General features: G+C 37.6%; 2 protein-coding genes across 6 annotated transcripts in view; one reads left to right on the forward strand and one right to left on the reverse strand.

Annotated features, from left to right (window-relative positions):
- Nucleotides 1–9,324, reverse strand: part of CNST (consortin, connexin sorting protein) — a 115,740-nt gene extending 106,416 nt beyond the window's left edge. For 2 of the 3 annotated variants that reach the window (XM_060128347.1, XM_060128365.1), the window contains exon 1: nucleotides 9,114–9,324. The gene's annotated coding sequence lies outside the window, so the exon portion shown is untranslated. Of the gene's footprint in view, nucleotides 1–9,063 lie in introns of all 3 variants that reach the window. The other variant, XM_060128357.1, reaches the window with a different exon arrangement.
- Nucleotides 9,325–9,453: 129 nt separating this feature from the next.
- TFB2M (transcription factor B2, mitochondrial) lies at nucleotides 9,454–25,673 on the forward strand. Of its 3 annotated transcripts, XM_060128402.1 has the most exons (9): nucleotides 9,454–9,639; nucleotides 9,843–9,955; nucleotides 10,647–10,735; nucleotides 14,121–14,274; nucleotides 14,607–14,755; nucleotides 17,077–17,166; nucleotides 19,926–19,988; nucleotides 23,122–23,273; nucleotides 24,971–25,673. In XM_060128402.1, exons 1-9 carry the CDS (start codon nucleotides 9,584–9,586, stop codon nucleotides 25,146–25,148), a joined length of 1,044 nt encoding a protein of 347 aa, XP_059984385.1. In that variant the 5' UTR covers nucleotides 9,454–9,583; the 3' UTR covers nucleotides 25,149–25,673. The 3 variants fall into 3 exon arrangements, with proteins under 3 accessions (XP_059984385.1, XP_059984363.1, XP_059984374.1); XM_060128380.1 differs by having other exon boundaries at nucleotides 9,501–9,955; XM_060128391.1 differs by lacking the exon at nucleotides 19,926–19,988 and having other exon boundaries at nucleotides 9,501–9,955.
- Nucleotides 25,674–27,042: the final 1,369 nt, after the last annotated feature.

The raw sequence follows: 27,042 nt of genomic DNA on the forward strand, positions 1-27,042 counted from the left end.
CTGTTGCTAAAGAAAATCACAATTATGCAGATTGGTAACTGTAAAAACAGTATCCATCCAACCTCAGGTAGGAGCCTCAATGATGGCCAGACATCATTCCTCATAGAGCTCCCGGGACCACGTCCCCCAAAGCTATTCTAAACCTTTACCACTGGCCTCCAGTCCTCTTTGTATTCCTAGCTCAGCAGTCTCAACTGGGCCACATGTAAACAGAGGTTACCAGATGTTAGTTGGTAACTAGTATTTCCCCCTTTTATCTCAGTAGTAGAATGTTTCTATCTGCTGTTCAAGGATATTCTTTCCCTTTCTTACTCTTTTCCACTTCATCAGGAGCACATGTGTATAATTAACCTACCTATGGACTCATTCCTCTCACTGCGTAAGGCACCCTCACAAAATGCAGCTTTCCTTTATCCTAATCCTTACTCTATGAACAACTCTTTGAAGTGCCAGGAAAAATTCAGTCACAAGGATTAATCATCTTTCTGTAAAATGCACAGATGGCAAACAAATGATAAAAAACAAAGTAACCTGCAGGATACTTGAGAAATGTCTAAAGGTATACAAAACAATAGGTAAGATACTTGAGGAAGATTTGTTTTTTAAAAGAATCAGTATGCCTTTTCCTATAAGATAATCTATTAAATTATTTTTGTCATAAATAAAATACTACTAAAAAATGAAGCTTATATATAGAGATCCTTACAAAACTATCACTGATGAGAAGGATTAGAGATTTATAACCAAGCTCAAATTAATTCTGTGGTTCTTAGCTTTTTCTGGGTCATGGACCTTTGAAGAATCTGATGAAAGCTAAGAATTCCCTCCTCAGAAAAATACACATATACTACCACTAAGTTATGAATGTTATTTCAGGGGGCTCACAGACCCCTTGAAGTCTATTCTTGGGCCTGACATTAAAAACTCTGATTGTTGGGCTTCCCTGGTGGCGCAGTGGTTAAGAATCCGCCTGCCAATGCAGGGGACACAGGTTCGAGCCCTGGTCCAGGAAGATCCCACATGCCACAGAGCAACTAAGCCCGTGTGCCACAACTACTGATCCTGCGCTCTAGAGCCCACGAGCCACAACTACTGAGCCTGCGTGCCACAACTACTGAAGCTCACGCACCTAGAGCCCGTGCTCTGCAACAAGAGAAGCCACCACAATGAGAAGCCCGTGCACTGCAACAAAGAGTAGCCCCCGCTCGCCACAACTAGAGAAAGCCCGCGCACCGCAACGAAGACCCAACGCAGCCAAAAATAAAGAAATAAAATTAAAAAAAAAAACTGATTGTTCCCAAGAAATTATATCTTATCCATGTCAAATAGGTAGATATTGTTTTCTATTCCTATAATATCTAAATAAATATTTATGATATTAATTCTTACTGTGATGTTTGACACAACAGTGACATACTAATTTATATCTCCAGCATAACAAAAGTTAATAGAAAGGCAGGAAGGGAGACAGGTGTAAAAGTGAATATGCTTTCCTATAACTAGTCATTCAAGAGAAAGTATTTTGATGGGGGTTTGGGAAAAGAAAAAATTCCAGAGTAAGGTAGTTTATCCTGGGTAATAAATTCTAAGAAAAGAATAAAAAACCAAGAGAAAAAATTTGTCCCAGAAGAAGATACCTTCCAATACTTTGAAAGACTGTTGACAGAATACGATTTTTCCCCGAAGATATTTTATTTCAGTGGAGAATATTCCCTAAAGAAAACACACATGATGAAAGAGACACTATTAAATATATTCTACTGGGAATTCCCTGGCGGTCCAGCTGTTAGGACTTGGCACTTTCACTACCGAGGGCCTGGGTTCAATCCCTGGTTGGGGAACTAAGATCCCACAAGCCATGTGGTGCAGCCAAGTAAATAAACAAATATATATATATATATATATATATGTATTTACACACACACACACACACACACACATATTCTAGCACAGTTTAGTATTGGTGTACTCAAAGCTTCCTTCTGTAATAGGGAAGAACAAGTCTGACACCATACTGGATCTGCTTCTTCTACTTTAACGTTTGTATTCTATTGCTTTTTGTCACAAGTTAAGAATGTTGCCTATATCCTAAAATATACAGGATAGCCCATTCTCAAGACTCTGACCTTTAAAGGTAAAACACTTTTCCATTCACGTAGAGATAAAAAGTTGCAGAACAGAAAATAACATTTGTCTTGTTGGAGGTTTATAGGAACACTGTGATTGGACCTACCTGGAAAGCTGGAAGAATGAAGGATTCTGGCACCAAGAAGTTTGCAGCAACCAACCACACCCCCACACCTTTTAGTATAAAGGGGCCTGAATTCTAACTGGGGGAAGATGGTTCTTTGGGACACTAGTCCACCACCTTCTCAGTCTGCTGGCTTTCTGAATAAAGTCACTCACTATTCCTTGCCCCATGAACTTGTCTCCCGATTTACTGGCCTGTTGTGCAGTGAGCAGTATAGGTAACACCTGTACTCAAAGTTTCTTCCTGGCAAATCCACCAGACATCAAAAGTATGATGACAGTGATCAATGGATTCTAACTGCTAAATTAAAGCTTCTGTTCAACTTTCATTATAGGAAAAAACTCTAATTTTTGAATAACCATGTTTTCCTTAAGTTAAAATATATCAGGCTTCCCTGGTGGCACACTGGTTAAGAATCCGCCTGCCAATACAGGGGACAAGGGTTCGAACACTGGTCCGGGAAGATCTCACATGCCGCAGTACTTGAGGCCCGTGCGCCTCAAGTACTGAGCCTGCACTCTAGAGCCTGCGAGCCACAACTACTGAGCCTGCATGCCTAGAGCCCATGCTCTGCAACAAGAGAAGCCACCGCAATGAGAAGCCCATGCACCGCAACAAAGAGTAGCCTCCACTCGCCGCAACTAGAGAAAGCCCGTGCGCAGCAACGAAGACCCAGTGCAGCCAAAAATAAATAAACAAAAAATAAATAAATTTATAAAAATAAAATAAAATTTATCCACCTTTTTTTCTCTCTGGAGCACTATTACTTTTGTAATAGAGAGGAAGGAGAGGAAAAAAGGAAGGCGTAAAATGTGTTGTACTCCTACCCCACCCCACCCCAAGGTTATAATAAACCATGACCTGTTCTGACTTTTGAACTTTTCATGGAAGGCAGGTTAGGAAAAAACCAAAAGGTGAGATAAGGCAGAATAAGCTATAGGAGATATTATTCTGGATATCTTTTTACGTACTCTGAAGCACTGTAACAAAATGGAAACTCTCCAGCAAAGGCTATACAAAATAAATAGTTTTATACAAAGTATTATACAAGTACATGGAAACTGTAGTTTTAAGACAGACATTCTTAGAATATTTGTTTCATCAGCATAGATAAGTGTTCCCGGAGGAGAATTTTTGCTCATAAGTTTTCTGCACACATAGGTATACTCTTTGAGGCTGTCAGGGAAGGTAAGCCAAATACTCAAAGGTCAAAGCCCTGTCATGGTTTACTAGGGAGTCCCTAGGTTTTCCCCAGGCATACAGCTGAAAGAGGACAAAAAGCCTATAGGCATCAAAATGCACAAAATTATAATTAACCAAGAGGGTACCTGATATAATAAAAAATTACCTCCTGAATTAGACACTTTAGGTTAATTTGAAATAGACCTTTCTCTGGCTAGAAAAATACGAACTTTGGTGGACATAAGACCTATTAGGTCAATTTTAAACTAGAGTTCAACTGTAAAACTAAGACAACAAACCATCTTGTCTTATAAAACATTTAATTATATGATTAAAATAAGGAAGTCACTTAACATTGCTTCTAATTTTGGCTCTTTACAGTGCTTATGCAATGCTATAGTTAAAAACTCTAACTGGCGTGACAACTCCACAACAATTTTGTTTTCTTAAACTATTGGAGCAAAAGAAACCTAGTGATTACTTTGTAAATTGTTGAAAAAAATAAAGCCTAATGACTGAATTTGGATTAAGAAATCACAAATGGATACAAAACCTTTTTTTCAGGAAACTAAACTTCATAATTTTCTAATCCATATAGTTTCTACAAAATTCCACTCCTCTTTTGAGTTGAACATGAGGGAGGAAATCAAGTCTGTTACTTGGTATGAATCCTTTTGAGACCTGATTTAAGTAAACTTTTTCATGTCCACAGTGGAAAAAAGAAAAATCTAAACTAATCTTTGGTGGTTAATAAGGGAGAAAAATAAAAAACAAAACAAAACTCCACTAGGCTTCAATAAATAAAACACATGTTCACAAAAATAAGTCCTTGTTGAAAAATCTGAAGCAATGTTTTTCAGTTCATTTAATAATTATTTTTGAAGATTTTGTTGTACAGAGCTAATACCTGCAGAAGAGAGAAAAGTGAACAAGGAAAACAATGTAGGCATAAAATAAAAATACAAGTCGTATGCTCTCCAATATCCAGGAACAACAGCATTCTTTATCTTATTATAAAGTTCACATATTTTAAGGAAATTATTTATTTAAAAACCTATATATAAAAGGTGCTTCAAAATATTAGTTTTTTTTTTTCTTTTTTGCGGTACGTGGGCCTCTCACTGCTGCGCCCTCTCCCGTTGCGGAGCACAGGCTCCGGACGCGCAGGCTCAGTGGCCATGGCTCACGGGCCCAGCCGCTCCGCAGCATGTGGGATCCTCCCGGACCGGGGCACGAACCCGTGTCCCCTGCATCGGCAGGCGGACTCTCAACCACTGCGCCACCAGGGAAGCCCCCAAAATATTAGTTTGCCTTCATTCAAATTACAAATCCACAGCCACCTAATTCACTGGGTTTTCAAAATGCAGCAAACATAGAAAAAATGTAATTATTTATTCAGGTAGTAGCTTTCCAAGAAAATCAGGTTAGTATTCTCATAAGAGAACTTAATAGGTATAACAATTACAAAATATTGTTAATTACTAAAATCTCTTAGGTACTGTCAATTAAAATATCAAATGCCCAAATGTCAATAAAGTTGACTAAATGTGTCACTTACTCCTTCAGAATTCTTCCTACAGTCAAAGGGAAAAATACCCTTGATTTGTCAGTATTTTGACAAACACACACTATTTTTCCTTTCCACATGGCTAATGATGATGAAAAAGCGGGAAGTCCTAAGAGATGGAAGGGAGGAGGTGATATAAAGGCAAAAAGTTTTCATCTCCAAATATGTTAAAGAGCAGAATCTGAAAACTGTAACTAAAACAATTTAAGAAATCTCAACCTATTATAAGATTCAGAACTTTTTAATAATGTATTTCTTTTTTTTGAAGACTTAGATATGATTTTTTTTACTTTTTATTAAAGGATATTATAAAATAGTTACTTCAAATGCATTAAAAAAAAGTATTCCTTGGTTAAAAGGAAATATAATTTCCCCCAAAGGAATGATACATAAATAAGGAAAAGCCTATATTCATGTGAATCTTCAAGCCCTAAACAGAACACACTCATAACTGTATCAAGACAGATGGACATATTGAGTGCAGAACTTCTCAATAAAAATATAATCCTTGCAAAGACCACTTAAATTGAGCCTTTTTAAAAACAGAAAATTGCCAGACTATCAATTATTCTTCCTTAAATAACTAAAGAAAAATTTGCTAAGACTAATTTGAAGCAACAAAACAACGTATTCTCTCTTATCCAACTAAAATGGTGTCAATGGATAGCCATCTATATTTAAAGACAAAATAAAAATGCTCTGTTTTCCTACATAATGTGTATGCACCTCTCACGAAACAAGCAACATCCAATAACTATCCCCTTCCCCAAATCTGTCTTTGATCCTTTAACATTCCACACACTGTCAACACTGTGCTAGGTTTATACTGACTAGGTTTTACAGAGGGAGTTTGTTGACTGATCAGGTAATTTAAGATTTCTTTATACCATAAAAGTTGTGGAGGAGACATGTTTCTCATATTAAATTATACTGAATATTAATTAGGCCTTCGAGTAAATTCTGACATTAAATGTAAAAGTACAGCTAAAATAGTATTTAGGTAAGCTTATCAGAATACAGACATCAAATTAAGAATGATGATTGGTCCTATTGATCCCCACTGAAGTCAGTGAGCTGCAGTTACCTTTCAAAGAGGGTTATCTTTAAGTTATAACAGCTCTGAACAAGAGATGGTGCAAATCACCATATCCGTTGCAAAAACAACTTAAAACACATTCCTTGTCAATATGTCAGTAGCGTTCTCTAAAAAACTGCCATATTCCCTTTACAGTTTAACCAAACCACCACACACGTGTGTGTGTTTTGCTATTACTCAGGCTCCCAGTGTTTTACAGCCAAAAAACATACCCTCTTCCTTCCCAGTTTTTGCTAAAAAGATTTTCTTTCCTTTAATAACACCATCATATATAGAAGCGCATTTACAGAACTCTTAGCCATACCTGAAACCGATTCAGAAAATAAGCCTCCAACAGTAGGTACTCTACCTGTTTACCATAAAGTTCAAACTTCTCGTATGTTTTCAAGTTCTCCCTACTTAATACCAACAGATATAGTAGACAAAGACTCATACAGTGTCTTGACACACTGTTGACACGCAGATGTAATTAACTGTAATGATGACACACCAGGAAATGACTGAGCACTCTATACATCTTACGACACTCACTAAACAAGCACAGGGCATCTGTCAATCCTCCTCAGTCAACACAAAAAGAGACTTTTTGGAACTTTCATCCTGCTAGAATCTTCTCAGTTTGAATATCCCAGCACTTTAGGAAAAAGATTTTTAAATTTACTCCACAGAATTTACCCCAGACTCTCAGGGTAAGAAGATATCTTAAGAATCACACAGTAATCCTATAGATATGTGCTGCTCAATAAGGTCTTTAGCCACCAGCTAAGACATGTAGCTGGTTGGAATTCAGATGTACTGTAAATATAAAATACCCATGAGATTTTGCAGATTCAGTATGAAAGAATGTAAAACATCTCATCATTAACTTTTAAAACTGGTCACATGTTGAAATGATATATATAGAAATCAAATAAAATATGTTAAAATTAATTCCACCTACTACTTCTTTTTTACTTTGTTAATGTGACTAGAAAACTTTAAATTGCTCATATAGCTTGTATTATATTTCTATTGGGCAGCACTACTGTAGACCCACGGCCTAAATTCTGGTAGCAAACTGTCACTTGGCATTTCCCAATTACAACTGCCATATAAAAGTCAAAAGAAAAATCAGTATTTTGACTTCTCTGTCAATTAAACGGGGATAGTAAAAAAAATAACTTAAGAATAGTGTAAAAATAGTAGAATCAGTTTGCCTGACACCACTAAACAGATATTACATTACTTCAAAAAGGCAAAAATAGCACAGGATGCAAAAACTACACCTCTTAAAAAAATAAGATGGGAAATATACAAACAAGGTTTTTCTAAAGAAGTAGCTCTAAATGCTGATTATAAAGTTCATTTTTAAGGGAAATGGATATTTCTGTCATTTCTAGCACCTGGGACCTCAGAAAAATAAAACGTGTAAGATTCTGTCTTTATTATTTAAGCATCGTCAACCACAAACAAACCATTAACACTATAAAAAGGGAAATAATTACCATAACCTAATTCTCTTTTCCAAAATCAAAAGAATATAACACCACTCAAAAGCAAAATTAAAAACGACATTAATTTCTCTAGAGTTGAGTAGGTTATCTTTGGTCCACAAATATAAAATAAGAAAGCATATTTTAAGGTAGGTATTTTTTACCACAATTTTTTAAAGTATATTTTAAACGTGAGAAATTCAACAACACAGTTCTATGAGTGAACCATTTCTTCCTCTACCGTAATAGATCTTTCTGCTTTGATTTTTAAAATATTTAGGCCTCAAGGGCTCTTGGGGGAAAAAAATCCAGTGTATTTCTGAATGTACAGAAATATTTTTATAAGGAGAGATGGGGAGACAGCTCAGTAAAAGGATCGGGGGTATGGAGCTCTCTCAGGCGTTCAGAGGATGCAAGAATAACTTCTAGAGTTGTCAATGGGGAAAATATTTAAAAAAGAATAAAAAAAATTAAGACCAAAGGGTTCCCAGGGCTTCCACAACAGTTGACAAGACACTTTCTACGGTGTCCTCACAAATTTACAACCCGAAAAAGGCCATACTTGGCCATCAATTCTTTATCCATTTGATATTCATAAGCCGAATAAATCTTCAGACTTCTATTTGCTAGGCGATACATTCCTTAGGAATCTTTTCCTTGTGCATTTAAAATACCAAGCTCAATTACGCTCCCAGTAAGGTACGCAGAAAGGACTGTACATATTTTAAAATAGGAAGTTGAATGGCTGCAGTTTCCTGCCTTGGTGGAAAGGGTGACGGGTAAAGCTCTTTCTGAGTATAATCCTTAAATACTGAAATCGCTCTCAAAGAATTGAGTCTTCTATCACTATCCAATAGGTAAAAAGACTGCCAAATTTTCCATTAGAGCATCCTATTTTTAGTGTCTTTGGAATCGGTCTTTTAAATTGTATTCCACAGTACAATGTGTTTGACTAAGTTTACAAAGGCAACAAAATAAGCATCCTAAGGCCTTACTGTTTTCAAGCTCAGGAAGGAATTTTAAACTTTTCAATCCTATTTTTTTAATCTTAACTTTAAATCTTATAAACGCGCAAATAAAAATAAAGACTAAGATAAATATTGGCCCAGAGGGAGGAACGGAAGGGAGACACTAGGTGCTTCTTGACAACCTAAGTGGTGAGGTGAAGAAAACAGGTATGAAGGAAAATAAAACCACCCACAGGGGTGGAGAGACACGGCTGTGGGCAACAGGACAAAAACGAACAGAGGCGCCGTGGAAGCCGCAGGCTCTGCGGGGAGCCGGGAGAGGGACAACTCCTGGCGCGAGTGCCCTAGGGAGAGAGAAATGGGCGCGCTGCGCAGGAAGAGGCCACGGCGGCGACAGAAGAGAGGGAAACGGGAGAGCGCAGAAAGGGAGGAGGTGAGGGAACAGGGCTCCACCGCACCGAGAGGGCAGAGGCTGCCGGAGAAAGACAGCGCCGGGGGAGCAGCGAGGGGGTTCCCAAAGGCTTTACCCTAGACGCGAGCCGGCCGGCCACCTGCGACCCGCTCTTCCTCTCCTCACCTGGGAACCGGAGACGAAAGGAGGGCTACCGCCGGGCGCCGGATCCGCTTCCAGCCCCGCTTGCTGACATGGCGGCCGACCAGCTGTCACAGAGCTTGCTCAGGTCTCCCGCCGCTCGAGTGTAGGAGACACCTCTCGCCTTCCCGCCCCGCCTCCCTCTGCGTACCCCTCCCGGCTGGCTGGCTGGCTGGCTGGTGGCCGGCGGCCCGCCACCGCGGAGCATAGAGCGCGGATGGCTAGAGAGGAGGCGCAGAGGACGGACGACCATAGAGTTCGAGTTCAGACACCGCCTAGATGGTCCGTCTCTCTCCTCGGCCGTCCACTCACAGTCCTCGGGCGTCGGCGCCGGTACGGAAACGGAAGTGACGGCAAAGGCAAGATGGAGAGGTCGTTCGCACGCACAGGTTGGCCTGTTTACTTCCGCCGGCCTAGACCCGGGGCAAGGAGATGTAGCACATGGGCTTCCCTGTATGGAGTTCGTCGAGGATGTAACGACCCTGGGTAACACTGGGACAGGCCTTAGAGGGTGAGAATGTGGGTCCCAGGGGTGGGACTTCTTTCGAGGCTGATGCTGTCAGCCTTGACCCGCGCTGGGCGCTTTTGCATTTTGAAGTCGGGAGCGGTGAGGCTGATGGACGTCCCGGCGGGGAACCGCCGTGGCTTGTCTGACTACTACCCGCACCTGATGCCCAGTGTGGGATTTGGAAAATCGTCCTCGCGTGTTTACAGATGCCGCTCAGAGACCAAGCGGTACATAACCAGCCCTAGAGTGGCTGAGACCTTGGTGCGGATCCTACGGGGAAAACGAAAATCTTGCCAGCTATTCCTGGAATGCAATCCAGGTGAGACCCTCGTGGCCTTCATTTTCTTGGATGTTCACTTTTGCAGACTGTGTAAAACATGGCCTCTTCCTTTAAGCAGCTTATATGGCCTCTGTTAATCATCACTCCACAAGGTATTTCCGTAGCAGTTTGCACTTTACAAACTGTTTTGATAAAACATGCTTTTAGATTTCACCATCTTCCCAAAAGAACTTTTATCTTACCCTTTCGTGCATCTTCTATAGACCTCAGCAGGATGCCGGGAACACAAGATTTATAGACTTTTTGAAAAATAATTTTTTTAAGCACCATTTCCTATCATGGGGAGTCAGTTCTGTTTAGGTTTGGCAATATCTTTGATGATAAAGTATCCAGAGAGTCTATGAGTAAGTGGTAAGCTAGAGGCAACTATTTTGTTTGTTTGTTTTTTCTTGAGAGGTAGTGAAACATTGTAAGGAGCGCAGGTTTTGCGGTCTTTGACGGAATGGATTCAAAGCCAGGCAGCACCGCGTTCCAGTTGTGATGGTGGAGTCAAGTGACTGTATCTAATCCGCAGTTTCCTTATATGTAAATCAGGAGTGTAATATCCACTTTGGGAATGTTGTGAGAATTAAAATTATATCATACAGGTAAAACATCTAATTTCTTTGATATTGAAAAAGATTATGTTGTTTCTTTTGCAAATAAACTTTTCGTTCTGTTAATACATTAGGTCCTGGAATCCTGACACGAGCATTGCTTGAAAGTGGTGCCAAAGTGATTGCCCTTGAAAGTGACGAGGCTTTTATTCCACAACTGAAGGTATATTTTTGTTTCTAAAAATAATTTATTGTTCAATCAGCTACCTTTGAGTGGTTTAGGGAAGTAAAATTAAGCACACATTTTTTTTTTTTTTTTTTTTTTGCGGTATGCGGGCCTCTCACTGCTGTGGCCTCTCCCGTTGCGGAGCACAGGTTCCGGACGCACAGGCTCAGCGGCCATGGCTCATGGGCCCAGCCGCTCCGCGGCATGTGGGATCTTCCCGGACCGGGGAACGAACCCGTGTCCCCTGCATTGGCAGGCGGACTCTCAACCACTGCGCCACCAGGGAAGCCCCACACAGTTTATTTTTAAACAATCACTTATAGGGGCTATGCCGTATCTTGTTAGCCCCAGTGACTAGAACACAGTATCAATGATTGTTGAATGACTGAAAGATGGATTCAGAGACTTTTTTTCTGGTTCTAGCTCTGCTACAGATGGGTGACTGAACAAAATGTATAACTGGTATCTCTAGGCTTGTTTCCTCGTATTAGCAGGCTATGCTGTGCCTCTTCTTTCTTAGAAGGGGATAAGTGAGCTTAGAATCTAATTGGAATGCTAAGATTAGGTTAACGGGACTGTGTTAACTCTGGACTTAGGGTTTCAGAGGCAAGAAAAGTTTGGTGTATTCAGAATAAATTGCATGGAGTAAAGGCATTATCCAAATGGATTTTTTAGTGAATTTGGCTTCATGTATAGCTGACAAGTTCACATAACAGTAAAGTGGAAATTCCTTGCATCATTGTCAGCCTCTTTTTTGTTCTCTTTCTCTTCTTCCCTTCTTTATAAATCTTTTGATTCAATTCAGGAAACTTTTCCTCCATGTGCCAGCTTCCTGAAACCATGTAAAATAGTGTTATCTGAAAGTTCAAGATGACAACAAACAATGATGAAAATGTATACAAAATCCTGCTTTTTTAAATATAACTGTCACATTAGATGGTTGTTTTTCTACAACTGAAAGAATTCAGGGTTTTTGAATTCAGATTATTTAATTGATGTTAAATCTGCTGGAATTCCAAAAACATGAAGAGAAAAAGAACCCATAAAATTATTCAAGATCATGAAATGTGATTTAGTAAACATAGCCATCTGTAATTTCAACCTGGAAATTAAAAACAAAATAGCTCTTATCTTGGTCTTTAAACGAGGGGTACTTCTGAAGATTAATCTACATGTTCACAAAATAATTAAGGTGGTATTAAAATGTCCTTCTGTTTACAGTTTGTTATCCTGTAACACAATGGTTGCTTTTCTATAAGATCAAGATAACAGTAGTCTCAATTTAAAAACAGTTGAATCAATGAAATAGAGTGACTAGGGACTAGAGAATTCCTCACAGTATTTCTTACAGGAATATCAGTCATAAAATGTTTCTGAAGCTGTTAATGTAAGCGCAAAATTTAAACGTCTAACTCCCTATTCCCCCCTCCCCACCAACACTAACTTGAGCTCAGCCATTAGTACACGTTCTTTCACTCATTGTAAAGTGAAAAGCCATTCAAAGTTTTGTGTGAATTGATGTATATTTGCAAGAATAAAAGAGAAGTAATCATTTATATAGAACCTTTGCAGCCCTGAATCAGGGCCTTGAAGTGGTGCTCTTAGCAGACAGTGCTTCTAGCCACCCAAAGGCTCACAATTTTGCTCCTAAGAACTAAAATTATTTTCAAGGATAATGCTTGACTCTGGATTTTTATCTAAATTTAAAATCCCATGGACTTCCTTGGTGGTGCAGTGGATAAGAAACCACCTGCCAGTGCAGGGGACACACATTCGATTCCTGGTCCAGAAAGATCCTTACGCCGTGGAGCAACTAAGCCCATGTGCCACAATGGCTGAGCCCGCACTCTAGAGCCTGCGAGCCACAACTACTGAGCCCGTGTGCCTAGAGCCCATGCTCCGCAACAAGAGAAGCCACCACAATGAGAAGCCCGCGCACCACAACGAAGAGTAGCCCCTGCTCGCTGCAACTAGAGAAAGCCCGCGCGTAGCAATGAAGACCCAATGCAGCCAAAAATTAATTAATTAAAAAAAAAAATCCCTCTCACCCCTACTCCATTTCCCTGATAAAATTCCTGGGACTTCACATTAACAATGTTTCAAGCAGGAACAGTTTGTTTTCCTATCTGGATGTGCTAGAGAGACACATGTTGCCAATTGTGTTCTGTAATAATGAATCATCACAATATTGTAATCAACTATACTTCAATTTTTTAAAAAGGATAAAATATCTTAAAAAAACCCAAAAAAATAATAAATCATGATATATCTCATTTGAATTGTGAAGACTATTGCTGCAGAAATATCTGTATGTGTTCAGATGAAGAGACATCAGCTTTTGTGGTAAACTGTGTCTTATTTCAGCACATTTATGTCTTCAGCCTGGACTTCAGTATTCTATAACTTCCTACCTGCATCTCCACTTCAATCACCTAATAGGCATCTCAAAATTAACATGACCAAAAATACGTGGTTTCTACCTCCAGTCTGTTCCTTTCACTAGTTTTTTTCAAGGGTTCTCTTGAAAGTAATCATTAAAATTTACTAAATTTAGGAATAGAACCATACTTATAGGTTGAATTCAAACAGTTAAGAAAACTTAGGTTTTTTAACTCATAACTTTAAATTGCAGATTCATTAAAACCTTGATAAATACCAGTAGAATTTTCTGTGCATGAGAACCTCAGTGTGCACATCAAAACCTTGCTCTCTTCTATTTGATTTTTTGTAACTTCGAATTAAGTTTGTAGGGTCTATAGCTAACACTTCCTCTCACTACTAAGTTCTCCAGCGCTACTGCCAGGTGAACACATCAGGGCAGTTAAAAGATTGAGGTATATTGGACACCTTCTAGTGTGCAGGGAGTTTTCCTTCTATAGTTGGCTCTGTCTTTACGAAAAGTAAATGAAAAATTAAGAGGAAAATGGAGAGTGACCTACACAGTGAGCTAAGTTCGTTTGGTGAAGGACTAACTAAACTGTTCTGGAAAAAAGGAATGCTCTCTTGCATCTATCTGCCTTTCACTTTAATATTTTTATTGTTATTTTCTGTTAAAACATCTTCCCATGACTAGCAGATGAATCACAGCTCTGAATAACAGAAACCATTTAGATAAAGTAAAGAAAGTAAAAGGATATGTAATAATTTGTTGAAGGTTTCTATTTTGGGTGCTTTTTCTTGGTAATATTATATTCACTTTTCAGACATTAATTCATTTCTATTAACTGTTACATTTTAGGGTATGTTAGTAATGTTTTCTTTGCCTCTTTATTGAGGTAGCAATATTTTTTATAAGAATTACTTTTTGAAGTAGATATTGGAATTGTTACAAGGTCTGCCTAACACTGAAATTTCTAAACATGTTCTCTCTGTCTCTCTTTAGTCCTTAGGAAAAAAGGTGAATGGAAGACTAGAAGTGGTCTACTGTGACTTCTTTAAACTGGATCCTAGAAGTCGTGGAATACTAACACCTCCCGTTATGACTTCAGATATGCTTTTTCAGTATTTGGGAATAGAAGCACAGCCTTGGTCAAAAGGTGATTTTTGTCATTCAGTGAAGCAAGTACCTTATAACTTGTCAGCTTTCTCTAGCAGTACACCAGATTTGTTGAGATTTGTGTACATGTTTATATTACACAGTTTATGGGTGGTTGCTCTTAAGTTGAATATGGCTTTTCCCTCACCTAGATACAATCAGCAGTTTTGTGGAAGCCAAGTTCCAGATCAAGGAAAGATGCTAAGGCCTAGTTTTGATCGAAATAACCTTAAAGTAATATAGTTTGTTAACCTAATTTGACTCAGTAAAATGTGGTCGTAGGAAAAAAGTGTTAAGAATTTATTTAAATATTTTTGCTTGTATTCTTAACAGGTGCCCCTTTAAAAGCAATTGGGATCTTACCACCTAAACATGAGAGAAGTGCACTTTGGAAACTTTTACATGACCTATATTCCTGTACTTCTATATATAAATATGGACGACTAGAACTAAACTTGTTTATTAGTGAAAAGGAATGCCGGGTAGGTTATTAACAAGTACCTAATTTTTTGTTTTAAATGTTCTGCGATTTTTCTCAGAGTAGTCTTAATCTGTGTGATTTTAATTTGAGCTCATGACATTTGAGAGTACTAAGGTTGTTTTTAAATTTCTATAGAGCATTCTTTAGGTATTATTTTTTAAAAGGTTTTCTGTGTGATAAAATATATATAACATAAAGTTTACCATTTTAACTATTTTAAGTGTACAATTCAGTGGCATTAAGTACATTCACATTGTGGTACAACTATTATTACCATCCATCTATTCTCAGAACTTTTTATCATTCCATACTGAAACTCTGTACCCATTAAACATAAATTCCCCATCTCCCCCCCGCCCCTGTGCCCCTGGTAACCACTGTTTTATTTTCTGTTTCTATGAATTTGACTATTCTATATACCTCATGTAAATGGAATCATACAGTATTCCACTTTGTGTCTGGCTTATTTCACTTAGCATACTGTCTTTAGGGTTCATCCAAGTTGTAGCATGTGTCAGAATGTCATTCCTTGTTAAGGCTGAATAATATTCCATTATATAATTAGACACCACCCCACCACCTTTTGTTTATCCATTTCCGTCAATGGATATAATTGACATGTTGCACTGTATAAGTTTAAGGTATATAGTACAATGTTTTGACTTCCATACATCATGAAATGATTGCCATCATAAATGTGGTGAACATCCATCATCTCATATAGATACAAAATTAAAAAATATTTCTCCTTGTGATGAGAACTCTTAGGATTTACTCTCTAACGACTTTCATATGTAACATACCACAGTGTTAATTATGTAGTTGTACACTACAAAACAGGACGTTTGTACCTTTTGACCACATTCATTCAGTTCCCTCTCCCCTCCACCCCTGCCTCTGGTAACCACAAATGTGATTTTTTTTCTATGAGTTTGTTTTTTGAAATATAATTGACCTAAACATTGTGTTAGTTCCTGCTATACAACATGGTGATTTGATATGTCTGTATATTACAAAATGATGACATGTTTATATATTACCATCTGTCATCATACAAAGATATTATATTATTATTGACTATTTCCCACACTGTACATTTCATCCCCCTGATTCATTTATTTTGTAACTGGAAGATTGTGCCTCATAATCTCTGTCATCTGTTTCACTTATTCCCCCACCCCCTCATCTCTAGCAACCTTCTGTTGTCTCTATCTGTGACTGTTTCTGTTTTTATGTTTGTTCATTTGTTTTGTTTTTTAGATTCCACATATAAGTGAAATCATATTTATTTATCTTCCTTTGTCTGACTTATTTCACATAGCATAATACTCTCTAGATCTATCCATGTTGTCAAAAATGGCAAGATTTCATTCATTTTTATGGCTGAGTTATATGTGTGTGTATATATGTATATGTAAAACATATACATCTTCTTTATCCATTCATCTACCGGTGGACACTGAGGTTATATACCTTTCTCGGCTGTTGTGAATAATGCTGTAGTGAACATAGGGTTTTAGACTTTTTGTTCTTTGAAATCAAAGGGCTTCCTGAAGTCCTTGAGAGTTATGTTTCTTTGCTGCCCAGAATGCTTCATGTTACTAATCTTATAATCCAAGATAACTGGAAATGCTTATTTGTATATAAGAGAACTATGGGTTGAGATGGGGGGCGGCGGGAGATGAAAGCAAGAGATGAAAGGATGATTTGCTTACCAAGATCCAAATAGTAAGTAAATAGTGACTGTCCCTGGAAGAGAGTAGGGGACTCAGAACCTTGAGGCTGTGTGCATACGTGAAGGAATGAAAGGAAGAGAAATAGGAAATGCTTCGTCAGGTTTCATCTTGCTACTAGTAGAATGTTCTAATGTTTCTTTTACCATGGACCTTTTCACATTTGGTTTTCTCTCTCTGTAGTGCCCTTTCATTCAGTGAGGTACCTCTGATCCTCAAGTGTCAGCCTAAGTAATTCTTGACTCAAAATTTAATAGCCCAGCTAATGCACGTTTCTATCACACTTACCCTTCACCACAGTAATTATACACTTCTGTGTCACTTTTTGTTTAATGAGAATTTGCCCTGATAGGTGATATGGTTAAAGGAAATCAGTCTCAAATACATTATATTTTAAGTGTACATGATGATATATTTCAATATGAAAGTTTAAGAAGACTTTCTTTTCTTTGAAATGGTTAAGATTCTGCATTTAATTCTAATTTTCTTTCATTTCTAGATATCATTAAGGTATTAAGATCTGACATAGGATTTTGACTGATTGGCTATAGCTATGTATAACATGTAACTTCTGTTTTCCTTTTTCTAGAAAATAATGGCAAATCCCCAAAATCCAAGCTTGTATCAAGCATTAAGTGTGCTCTGTCAAATAGCTTGCGGGATTAAGCTCCTGCATACAGTGAGTAAAATCCTTCTAAATTTCAACAAAGAACTTCATCGTTTTTCAGAGGCTGTATTTCTGTGACCAGATTAATTTTATTGTTTTTCCAAGTGTTTAAGATAATAGAGCACTATTCTGATGTTTTTCTGTCACAAATATTTATATACTTCTCTCATTGTAAAACTAATATATTCTCAGTGTAAAAATGTGAGACATGTTAAAGAAAGAAAAGCATTTAAAAAATGATCACTACAGTGCTACCACCCAGAGGTCACTATTGTTGTTTGTGGCATAATTTTAGTCTTTTATTTTTCCTGTTTTTTCTTTTTTGTGTAGAGGAGATTATATTATTTTTTTATTTAATAGCTAATAGTTAATTATAAGATTTTTTTTCCCTTCTATCTAAACATTTTTCTTAAGTTTTTAAGACTATATAATAAGTTTTTATAAATTAAGTTTTTAATGATTATAATACCTCATTATAGAGCATTCCCCTTTTTAGTTTATTTCCTTAGGCAAGATCAGAGTTGTCTAATAGGAAGACAATGCAAGCCACATATGTAGTTTTACATTTTTTTTAGTCGCCAGGTTACGGAAAGTAAAAAAGAAACAGGTGAAATTAATTTTAATATTATGTTTTATTGAATCTTCTCAATTCAAAACATTATTTCAGTGTGTAATATTTTTAAATTAGTTATTACATAATTTACATTCTTTTTTGTGTACTAAAAATCCATTGTATATTTTACACTTACAACCAATTCAGACTGGACACATTTCACATGTTCAGTAGCCACATGAGACTAGTATCTACCATTTTGTGTGTGTGTGTGTGTGTGTGTGTGTGTGTGTGTCTGCCATTTTTAATAGAGGCCTAAAAGCATAAGAAAAAAACAATAAATACCATTTCTTTCATACCATAATTTACCCATTCTCTTTTTTTTATTTTAGTAGACTAGAGTATATATCAAATTGTTTTTATACAGAATATGTTTGTTTTTTGTTTTTTGTTTTTTTTGCGGTACGCGGGCCTCTCACTGTTGTGGCCTCTCCCGTCGCGGAGCACAGGCTCTGGACGCGCAGGCTTAGCAGCCATGACTCACAGGCCCAGCCGCTCCGCGGCATGTGGGATCTTCTCGGACCAGGGCACAAAACCATGTCCCCTGCATCGGCAGGCGGACTCTCAACCACTGCACCACCAGGGAAGCCCTATGTTTGTATATTTTATGAGCCCTTGTTCTTCCGAGGATATATTGGTTTAATTTTAAAAGAGTGTTTCCTCTATGTAGTCTCTTCATTGCTTTTGTCCAGGAACACATTAAGACCTTCAGTGCATACTTAGTTGTTAGAATGTTATCTCGTTTGATTTTAGCTTTTGTTCCGATTCTGGTTTTTTTCCTCCAGAATGTATCAGGTTCTTAGGTTGGCTCTCTCTGTTCCTTGTCTTTCGTATCTGTCATACTCTCATCCTTTTTCTGTATTCCCAGAAATCTTTTTCACATTTAGCCTTCATGGCACTGACCCTGCTTTCTGCCTATACTACATATTGTAATCTTGGTACTGTAGTTCTTGGTTTCCCTAAAATCCTTCTTAACCCCATTGATCTCCTCTCATTCTGTTGGCTTTTCATCTCAGTTCTCTCTTCCTGGCTTTTGGCTAGTTTCTTGATAGAAGGCCCTCTGAGGACCTCAGCTTTCAGGACAGTTTTCTTTTTCTGCAGTATTTGTTTTCAAAAGCCCTATGTTGAGTTTTGCCATGTATTAACCTCCAGAAAGGAGAGGTCTTTCTAGACCCAGCATTTTTAACATTTGTCCATTATATATCTACTACTGGATGGTCTGTTGTTGAATCCAATTCCCAAGGTCTTGCAGGTCTTCCTCTCCTGTGGGTTTGGTAGATGGGAGTGAGGTCTTCTCTGTGCCCACTGCAGTGCCCTAAACTGCTGTGGATAGACCAAGTGTGGGGGGAAGCTGCAGTGCCTGCTGCTGCTGCTGCTTTGCCTTCCTCCACTTAGTGACATTCCTGGAGCTGCTGGGAGTTTCACAGATGAGCAACAATTGCATTTTTCATTCTACGTCAGTTGCCACTGCAATTAGTAATAAATTATCGTTTCTGACCTTACATCCAATATTATAAGTTTTAGTCTTTTAAGTCTGTGTCAAATGCTGTTATTTTGGAATTTAATGTGTGTATATGTGTTTATACACACACACACACACACACACAATAATTTTTCAGTTGGGTCATCTTTTAAAATTGCTTCACATACAAAATTGTATGTACAAAAGTTAGATACAAGAAAGCAATGATCCTTTTAAAAATTGACACAAGTTTCTTTGTCTATCTCCTTACATGTCCCAGCATATTCATATCAGTGGTTTTTCCACTAAGGTAGGGCAAAAACATCCCCATAATTGATCTGATAGACCCTAAACTGATTGTGACTGTAATATGCTGGCTATTAAAAATAACTTTAGAATGTATTTGCATAATTATATTAAGGGCAACTCTCTTTTATCTAAGCAAGTAATAGAGTTACCAGTATTTGGCTAGACCTTTGACTCCCCTTTTCTTTATCCAAAAAAAATGAGAGAGAAGAGAAATGTATATGATTTAACTGTCACATGTTGTTTTTCTTACATTCAGTTAGACTGGAGACTTGGCTTTAATTCATTATGTTGTTTAGGCAAGACAATTTTAAAGGCAGTAATAATGTGGGGCACTTTGCACAAAGAGAACTGAAAGAAATGTTTTCTTTTTGTTTATCTTCACTCAAGGAGTCTTGCTTATCATTTGGCACATATACCGCAAATGGGCAGCTGGCAAAGCAAAAGCATAGGGTAAGAACGAATGAATACCTTTCCCTTTTTTCCTCTAATGTAACAGTCTTTGTTTTCTTTTGCATTATCTGGTATTCTGTATTTATTTAAATTTTTAATTTTAGAATATCTAGAAAAATTTTTAAACATATCTTATTGATTTTAATATATTCAAATTATTTTGGAAGGGAGTTATATTTTTCAGCTGTTTATACAATGAATGCTAGCATAGTAATAGACTTAAACACAGATTCTGACTTTTTTTTAATATATAAATTTATTTATTTATTTTTGGCTGCGTTGGGTCTTCTTTGCTGCATGCGGGCTTTCTCTAGTTGTGGTGAGTGGGGTCTACTCTTTGTTGCCGTGCGCGGGCTGCTCATTGCAGTGGCTTCTCTTGTTGCGGAGCACAGGCTCTAGGCGCACGGGCTTCAGCAGTTGTGGTGCATGGGCTTAGTTGCAGCCTGTGGGATCTTCCTGGACCAGGGCTCGAACCCATGTTCCCTGTATTGGCAGGTGGATTCTTAACCACTGCACCACCAGGGAAGCCCCTGACTTCTATTTTTAACTTTTGAAATGAAAATACCTCTCAAATTTGGAAAACACATGAATATTAAAATGTTTATTCATCTAATTTGATAAACTGAAAACAAGATTTTATACCTTATTAATAAATCATATATATAATATTACTACTTATAATGGTTTATTTCACTAACAGGTACATCTTGTTTCTTACCCTAGGGGTTGGGCTTTGATTTTTGTTTATTTTTTCCCTTCATAAAGAACCAAAGTGATTATGTTATAGAGTGATCCTCCATTTAGATTATATAGGGCTACTTATAGTGAAGTTGTAATAAAGTAGCTGAAGTTTTAAAAACAATTTTCGGACTCAATTCAGAAGTTCTACTTCAGGATTAAATGCTAATGATTCCCTAATCTCAGCGTATTAGTTCAGTCTGACTTTCCCATTGCTTACTACTTTGGTTTTTTTCTCGCTCTTGCCGCTAAAGGAAAACTATCAATTTAGAAATATTCTGATTTTAGAATAATCAGTGATCCTTGTGATTTTAGTTCTGTTTCACTATCCATAAACGTAACTTATGTAGCCTCACAAAACAGAATAGGGGTAATACATTTTGGCTTGATACCAGTAGGAATTTATCCAAATGACCCTGAAATTAATAACCCTGCATATAGGACACTTTCCCATTTTCTCAATGACAGTGTCAAAAGCTAAAACACTTTTTTGGCCGACATAAATGCATAAACTTTTAGGGATGAAAATGAAATAACCAAATGTTATGTTTTAAGAGAAAATTTTATTCAGATATTTCACATGTCTGATGTCGGTGTGTTCATAATTGTTACAGAAGCGCTTTTAGATATTTAACAGTTTTTTAAAGCACATGATCTCCATTTCCATCCAAGTGGTTTGAGGTTTATACTTTTTTGAAGCCATGTTTTTGTGCTGTCACTGGAACTTTTTTCCTAAGCTACATATAACCATTTGTTGAACATCAGGAAAGTTGTTTTTTCCCTACTTATCAAGTAAACCTATATCTGTAACTCCAAATCTATTTACAAGATGCTGTTTAAAGTCACCTTCAAGGGACTTCCCTGGTGGCACAGTGGATAAGAATCCGCCTGCCAGTTCATGGGACAGGGGTTCAAGCCCTGGTTCAGGAAGATCCCACATGCTGCAGAGCAACTAAGCCTGTGCGCCACAACTACTGAGCCTGCATTCCAGAGCCCGTGAGCCACAACTACTGTAAATAAATATTTTTTAAAAAATAAATAAAAAATAAAGTCACCTTCAAAAGACTTGTTAACAACATATAATGCTATCAATTGTGAGGTTATTCCCCTCCCTAATTGATAATTGCTAAATATGTTAAAATTTTATTGCCTTCCTTTTTTACTAATTTCTTCAGCTACAGGAATTCAAAACTAGAAACCAGAATTGACTGAAATTTTTTTTGGCCAACATGTCTTCCACAAACAGTATTTATGTTTAAATATGTATATACATAGGTATTTATTATAAAGTAAATAAGGGGTTACTAGCTAATACGTGAGATTTCCTAAGAACTCAAACATAAGGCTCCCTCTGTTCTGAGGAATAATTTTAGAGGAAAAAACATCTTAATGTTACATGAAGTCACATGCAGTTTTTATTTTAACCTGTATAATACTATATACTAAGGCAGGTTGGCAAACTTTTTGTGTAAAGGGCCAGAGAGTAAATATTTTATGCTTTGCAGGTCCCATATTCTTTGTGGGTTTGTTGTTGTTTGTTTGTTTTTTTAAGAATCCTTTATAAATGTAAAAACTGTTCTGAGCTCCATATTATACAGAAACAGGCAGGCCATGTACCATAGTTTGCTAACCCTATATTTTTTAAAAATCCAATTAAAAATTATAAGGCAATAATTTTTTTTTTGCGGTACACGGGCCTCTCACTGCTGTGGCCTCTCCCGTTGTGGAGCACAGGCTCCAGACGTGCAGGCTCAGCGGCCATGGCTCACGGGCCTAGCCACTCCGCGGCATGTGGGATCTTCCCGGACTGGGGCACGAACCCGTGTCCCCTGCATCGGCAGGCGGACTCTCAACCACTGCGCCACCAGGGAAGCCCGGCAATAATTTTTTTTATGCTTAGGATCTGGTGTTAATGCCTCAAATACAGAAGAGACTCAGCATATGCTAGTGTCACGTTTAGGATTTCATTTTTCCCTGCTTATAAATTAATAAGCTGTTACCGTTTCATGGGTGCTGGGCAAAGACACAGACTCCTGTGTCCTGCGGAATAATATGATATTGCGTAGTTGTGTGGTGTGCGTGCAGTGGGTTTGCACTGCAGCTGAGGAACACAGAGCTGGGGGAATCCACCTCTCTTTAGCAAACATTAATGTCAGTCTATAGAGAGACATTATCTCATCCCTCAAGGTGACTCACTGCAAACAACCCTGAGGAATGGCCCAGGTTAAGAGCAGTTGGGGCCTTGCATTCTTGTCACATCCAAAAATAACCTATAGGGACACGCAGGGTGTATTGTGATTGCCTCTTCAAAAAGGTAGCTTGAATGCGTAAGTGAACAATGTCTTGCACTGGCAATATTTTATGACTAACACATTTTATTTTCCTTTCTCTGCAGGAATCATTAGAACAAAACCTGTGTTTTATTCAACTGACTCCTCATAGGAATTTATTTGCAGGAACCTTAACACCTTTTAACTATGATGTGTTTTTTCACATGTTAAGGCAGTGTTTTATGAAACGCAATGCCAAGCTAATAGACCATTTACAGTAAGTAAGAAAAATAAAAGCAAATATAAAAGTAGCAACTTAATGTGCGAATTGTACTTTCATGTTAGAGCTTTGTTTTTTATATTTTTTATATCTTCATTAACAGTGAGGTACCATGTTTTCACTCATCTATTTGTACAAAATACTTCATTCTCGCCGGTACACATTTTGAGGAAAATATATTTTCCACATAATCTCCTGAGCTTAATTTTTTTTTTCCTTCTTTGAAAAAACAACCAGGGATGCCTACAATTTGTTTTATCTTTGTCAGGATTAATTTAACTACACGAAGAACTGGCTGCTTGCCCCGGCATTAGTGGTAGCATACCCACCATCCACCTCTTGTCATTGCCTGTCGTTAGTGGTTCTGTTTCCTAGGCAAAGTAGGCACAGATCATTATACCACCCTAGTCCTGCTCTGGATCAAATTCTATGTTTCTACCTAAAGCCTTATAAAAATTATACTGTTACTGCCTGCTTTGTATCTATATAATTTTTACGTAGGGCTGATGTGTACAGTTTTGGAAGTTATGCATTTTACCATGTACTCATCAGCCCATAGTCATTCAAAGTACTGTCAGAGGATGGGCAAATAAATAATCATTTTAATTAATTTGATCATCATTTAATGTATAACTGAATGAGCTGCTGATTGAACAATATTTATGTAAAAATAAATGTTAAAAGTGGCAGTAGACCCGTAAAAGTCATCTGTTTTTCATCTTGTCACCTTGTGATAGTGGCTATTTTGAATGAAAATATCAGGAGTGTAGGAAATTAAGGAATACACGTATGATAAACTGTGGTTTAAAATGTTAAGAATTGCCTTGGAGAGCCTGTGGATTGAAAAGATGTTTACGGCTCTGACCAAGATTCCATTCACAGTCAAAAAGTATTGGAAATATTTTCCACCAAAATATTTTAGTACAGTTGTTTACTTGTTATTGTCAGAGGCTCACTGGTCGTTTCTTGCTAGGCTAATAGAATAAGGCAGTTTTCTGCTTTATAATTTATTCACAGTAATTGTTACATAAAAATGTGAAAATGAATTCCTCTTCTGAAAACAAACAGTAGTTCCTGCTGTTTATTAAACTTTTACATGAACCTAAATGTTTACTTATTAAACTTTTACATGAACCTAAATAGAGTTAAGAATATTTTTGCAAGGAGAATTAAAAGATGAAAGGTAGACAGAAGAATTTTGTTTTTGTTTTTTTTTGCGGTATGCGGGCCTCTCACTGTTGTGGCCTCTCCCGTTGTGGAGCACAGGCTCTGGACGCACAGGCTCAGCGGCCATGGCTCACGGGCCCAGCCACTCTGCAGCATGTGGGATCTTCCTGGACCGGGGCACAAACCCGTGTCCCCTGCATCGGCAGGCAGACTCCCAACCGCTGCGCCACCAGGGAAGCCCAGGCAAAAGAATTTTTAAGGGCAATGTTAAACTAGAATTTGCCTAAGAACTGATGAGAACATGTTAAAGCCTAAATCAGCTCTTTTCATTACAGGCAAGCCATGGAACTTTAGGAATAGACATAGTTAAAGCTATATATAATAGGCAGGCTATTAAACTGAATAAGATTAATTATATATAATAAGTTAGGCATTTTAAATTGGGCTTAGAAGCCGCCTCTATCAATATTAACTGACAGTTGTTATGATAAAGAATTAAGCACATTTACTTTGTATTTATTTTGCAGTTCATTGAGTCCAATTGATGCAATGCATATATTGAAGCAAATTAAAAAAAATAAAGATGTGAAAGTAATAGATATGTACCCTGAAGACTTTCAGCACCTTTTTGAAACCATAGAGTGTTCCAAAGATGATCACTATAAGTGGCTATATGATGACTTCATGGAAGATGTAATCATATAGAGAAGTGGACTGATAAGACATTAACTGGAGCTGTTTATTTATTTGGAAATTATGGCGCAAATGAAAAAGAACTGAGTTTGAAAAACTCACATCCTTTCAACAGAAGATAACTGTTCTTGTTTTGCACAGCTAGGCAGATCAATTCTTGTGCCATTGATACCATTACTGTATTGGATAAAATAATGGCTGCTATTTTATTCAAACTGAATAAAAGGAAAACTTCAGTTAATTGTGGATTTGATCAAATTGGATTTGTTTTGTTTTAAATTCCTATCTACTATAAGCATACTGGTAGTTATAGGGTATTAGCAGATGAAATTTAGTTTTAGAAATTCTTTTGGCCAAATATCTTACATTATACTTAAATATTCCATTTTCACTGTCGATTTTTATATCCTCCTGGGGGAGCAGAAGAGTTTGTACGTAATTAAACTTGGAAAGTAAACTGATTTAGTGGGGTTTTTTACTTTTCAGTTTGTTGAAATGTATTATCAAGTACTGTACAATGAAATTATTTAAATTTTAATATGGTTTAAATTTTTTTAGAAATTAAAATATTTTAAGTAATAAGATTTTGTGCCTATCTGTTCAAACATAAAATTGACCCTAACTTATTCACTTTAAATTCCGTCACATATAGTCAATGTACTTTCAGTGAGTAATTCAGTCTGTGTTATTCAAAACTCTCATGCATTTTCATTCCATCAAGAAAGTTCATCTGAAGTTAGACCTTTACATGAACCTAAATGGAATTAAGAATATTTATTTTCTTAGCTCTTTGAAGAAGCTACTAGATTTTACCTGAGACATCTAATCTCTGTTAGATTTCTTTGCTGTTATAACACTTCATAATACCTAAGGCATATTATTAGTAACTCTTTGTAAGGCGTGTGTTTTTAATAACACTTAGCCAAACCAGTTCTTCCCAACGTCCCTACTGTTGTCCTTGGTTCACAGTTCAGTCCAGCTAGAAACTCTGAATCCTTGTTTGTTTGTTTTTTAATTTTTTTTGGCTTTGTTGGGTCTTTGGTGCTGCGCGCGGGCTTTCTCTAGTTGCATCAAGCGGGGGCTGCTCTTTGTTCCGGCCTGCTGGCTTCTCACTGCAGTGGCTTCTCTTGTGGAGCACGGGCTCCAGGCCCGTGAACTTCAGTAGTTGTGGCTCGCGGGCTCTAGAGCGCAGGCTCAGTAGTTGCGGCGTGAAGGCTTAGTTGCCCCGCGGCATGTGGGATCTTGGTTCCCCGACCAGGGATCAAACCCACATCCCCTGCATTGGCAGGCGGATTCTTAACCACTGCACCACCAGGGAAGCCCTAAATCCTTTTTTCTCTTGTAATTCCTATCCTGCCATTACATAATCTGCCTAATCTTTATAATGTCGTTCTGTCTTCTCAATCCGATGCCTTAGGCCTAAATTTCTCCTGGGACTTCTTAACTACCTCTCTCTCATCTTCCAATACATCTTGTTTATTACTGCTATATTAACTTCCTAAAACATTTATTTCACCATAGTTTCTTCTAAGGCCTTGGTTTCCTAATGGGTAATAGTGGCATATATTAGGGTTCTTGTCAGGAGTAAATCATTTACGAAAAAGGGCTTAGTGTAGAAACTTGACAGTGGTAGTTATAAGTGTTGGTGTAATGCATTATCTTCCCCCACTCCCTCATATATAGGTAGCCAGAGACCTCTGTGCTCTTCATTCTGCATTCAAAAAACAAGAGTTTAAAAAAAACGAATTTACAGTTGTCTATTCACTGAAAGATATGAGTAATTAATGAAGCTTAATATGTGGGGGTAGTTGCTCATGGTAGCAGTCAGGTGCCCCAAGAATTTTGAATTAAAGGTAGCCTTGTTACACAGTAAAAACCCAGAGGCATCAATAGGAACTGAACTCTC

The sequence above is a fragment of the Lagenorhynchus albirostris genome, chromosome 2 (genome assembly GCF_949774975.1).
Source record: "Lagenorhynchus albirostris chromosome 2, mLagAlb1.1, whole genome shotgun sequence".
NCBI lineage: Eukaryota > Metazoa > Chordata > Mammalia > Artiodactyla > Delphinidae > Lagenorhynchus > Lagenorhynchus albirostris.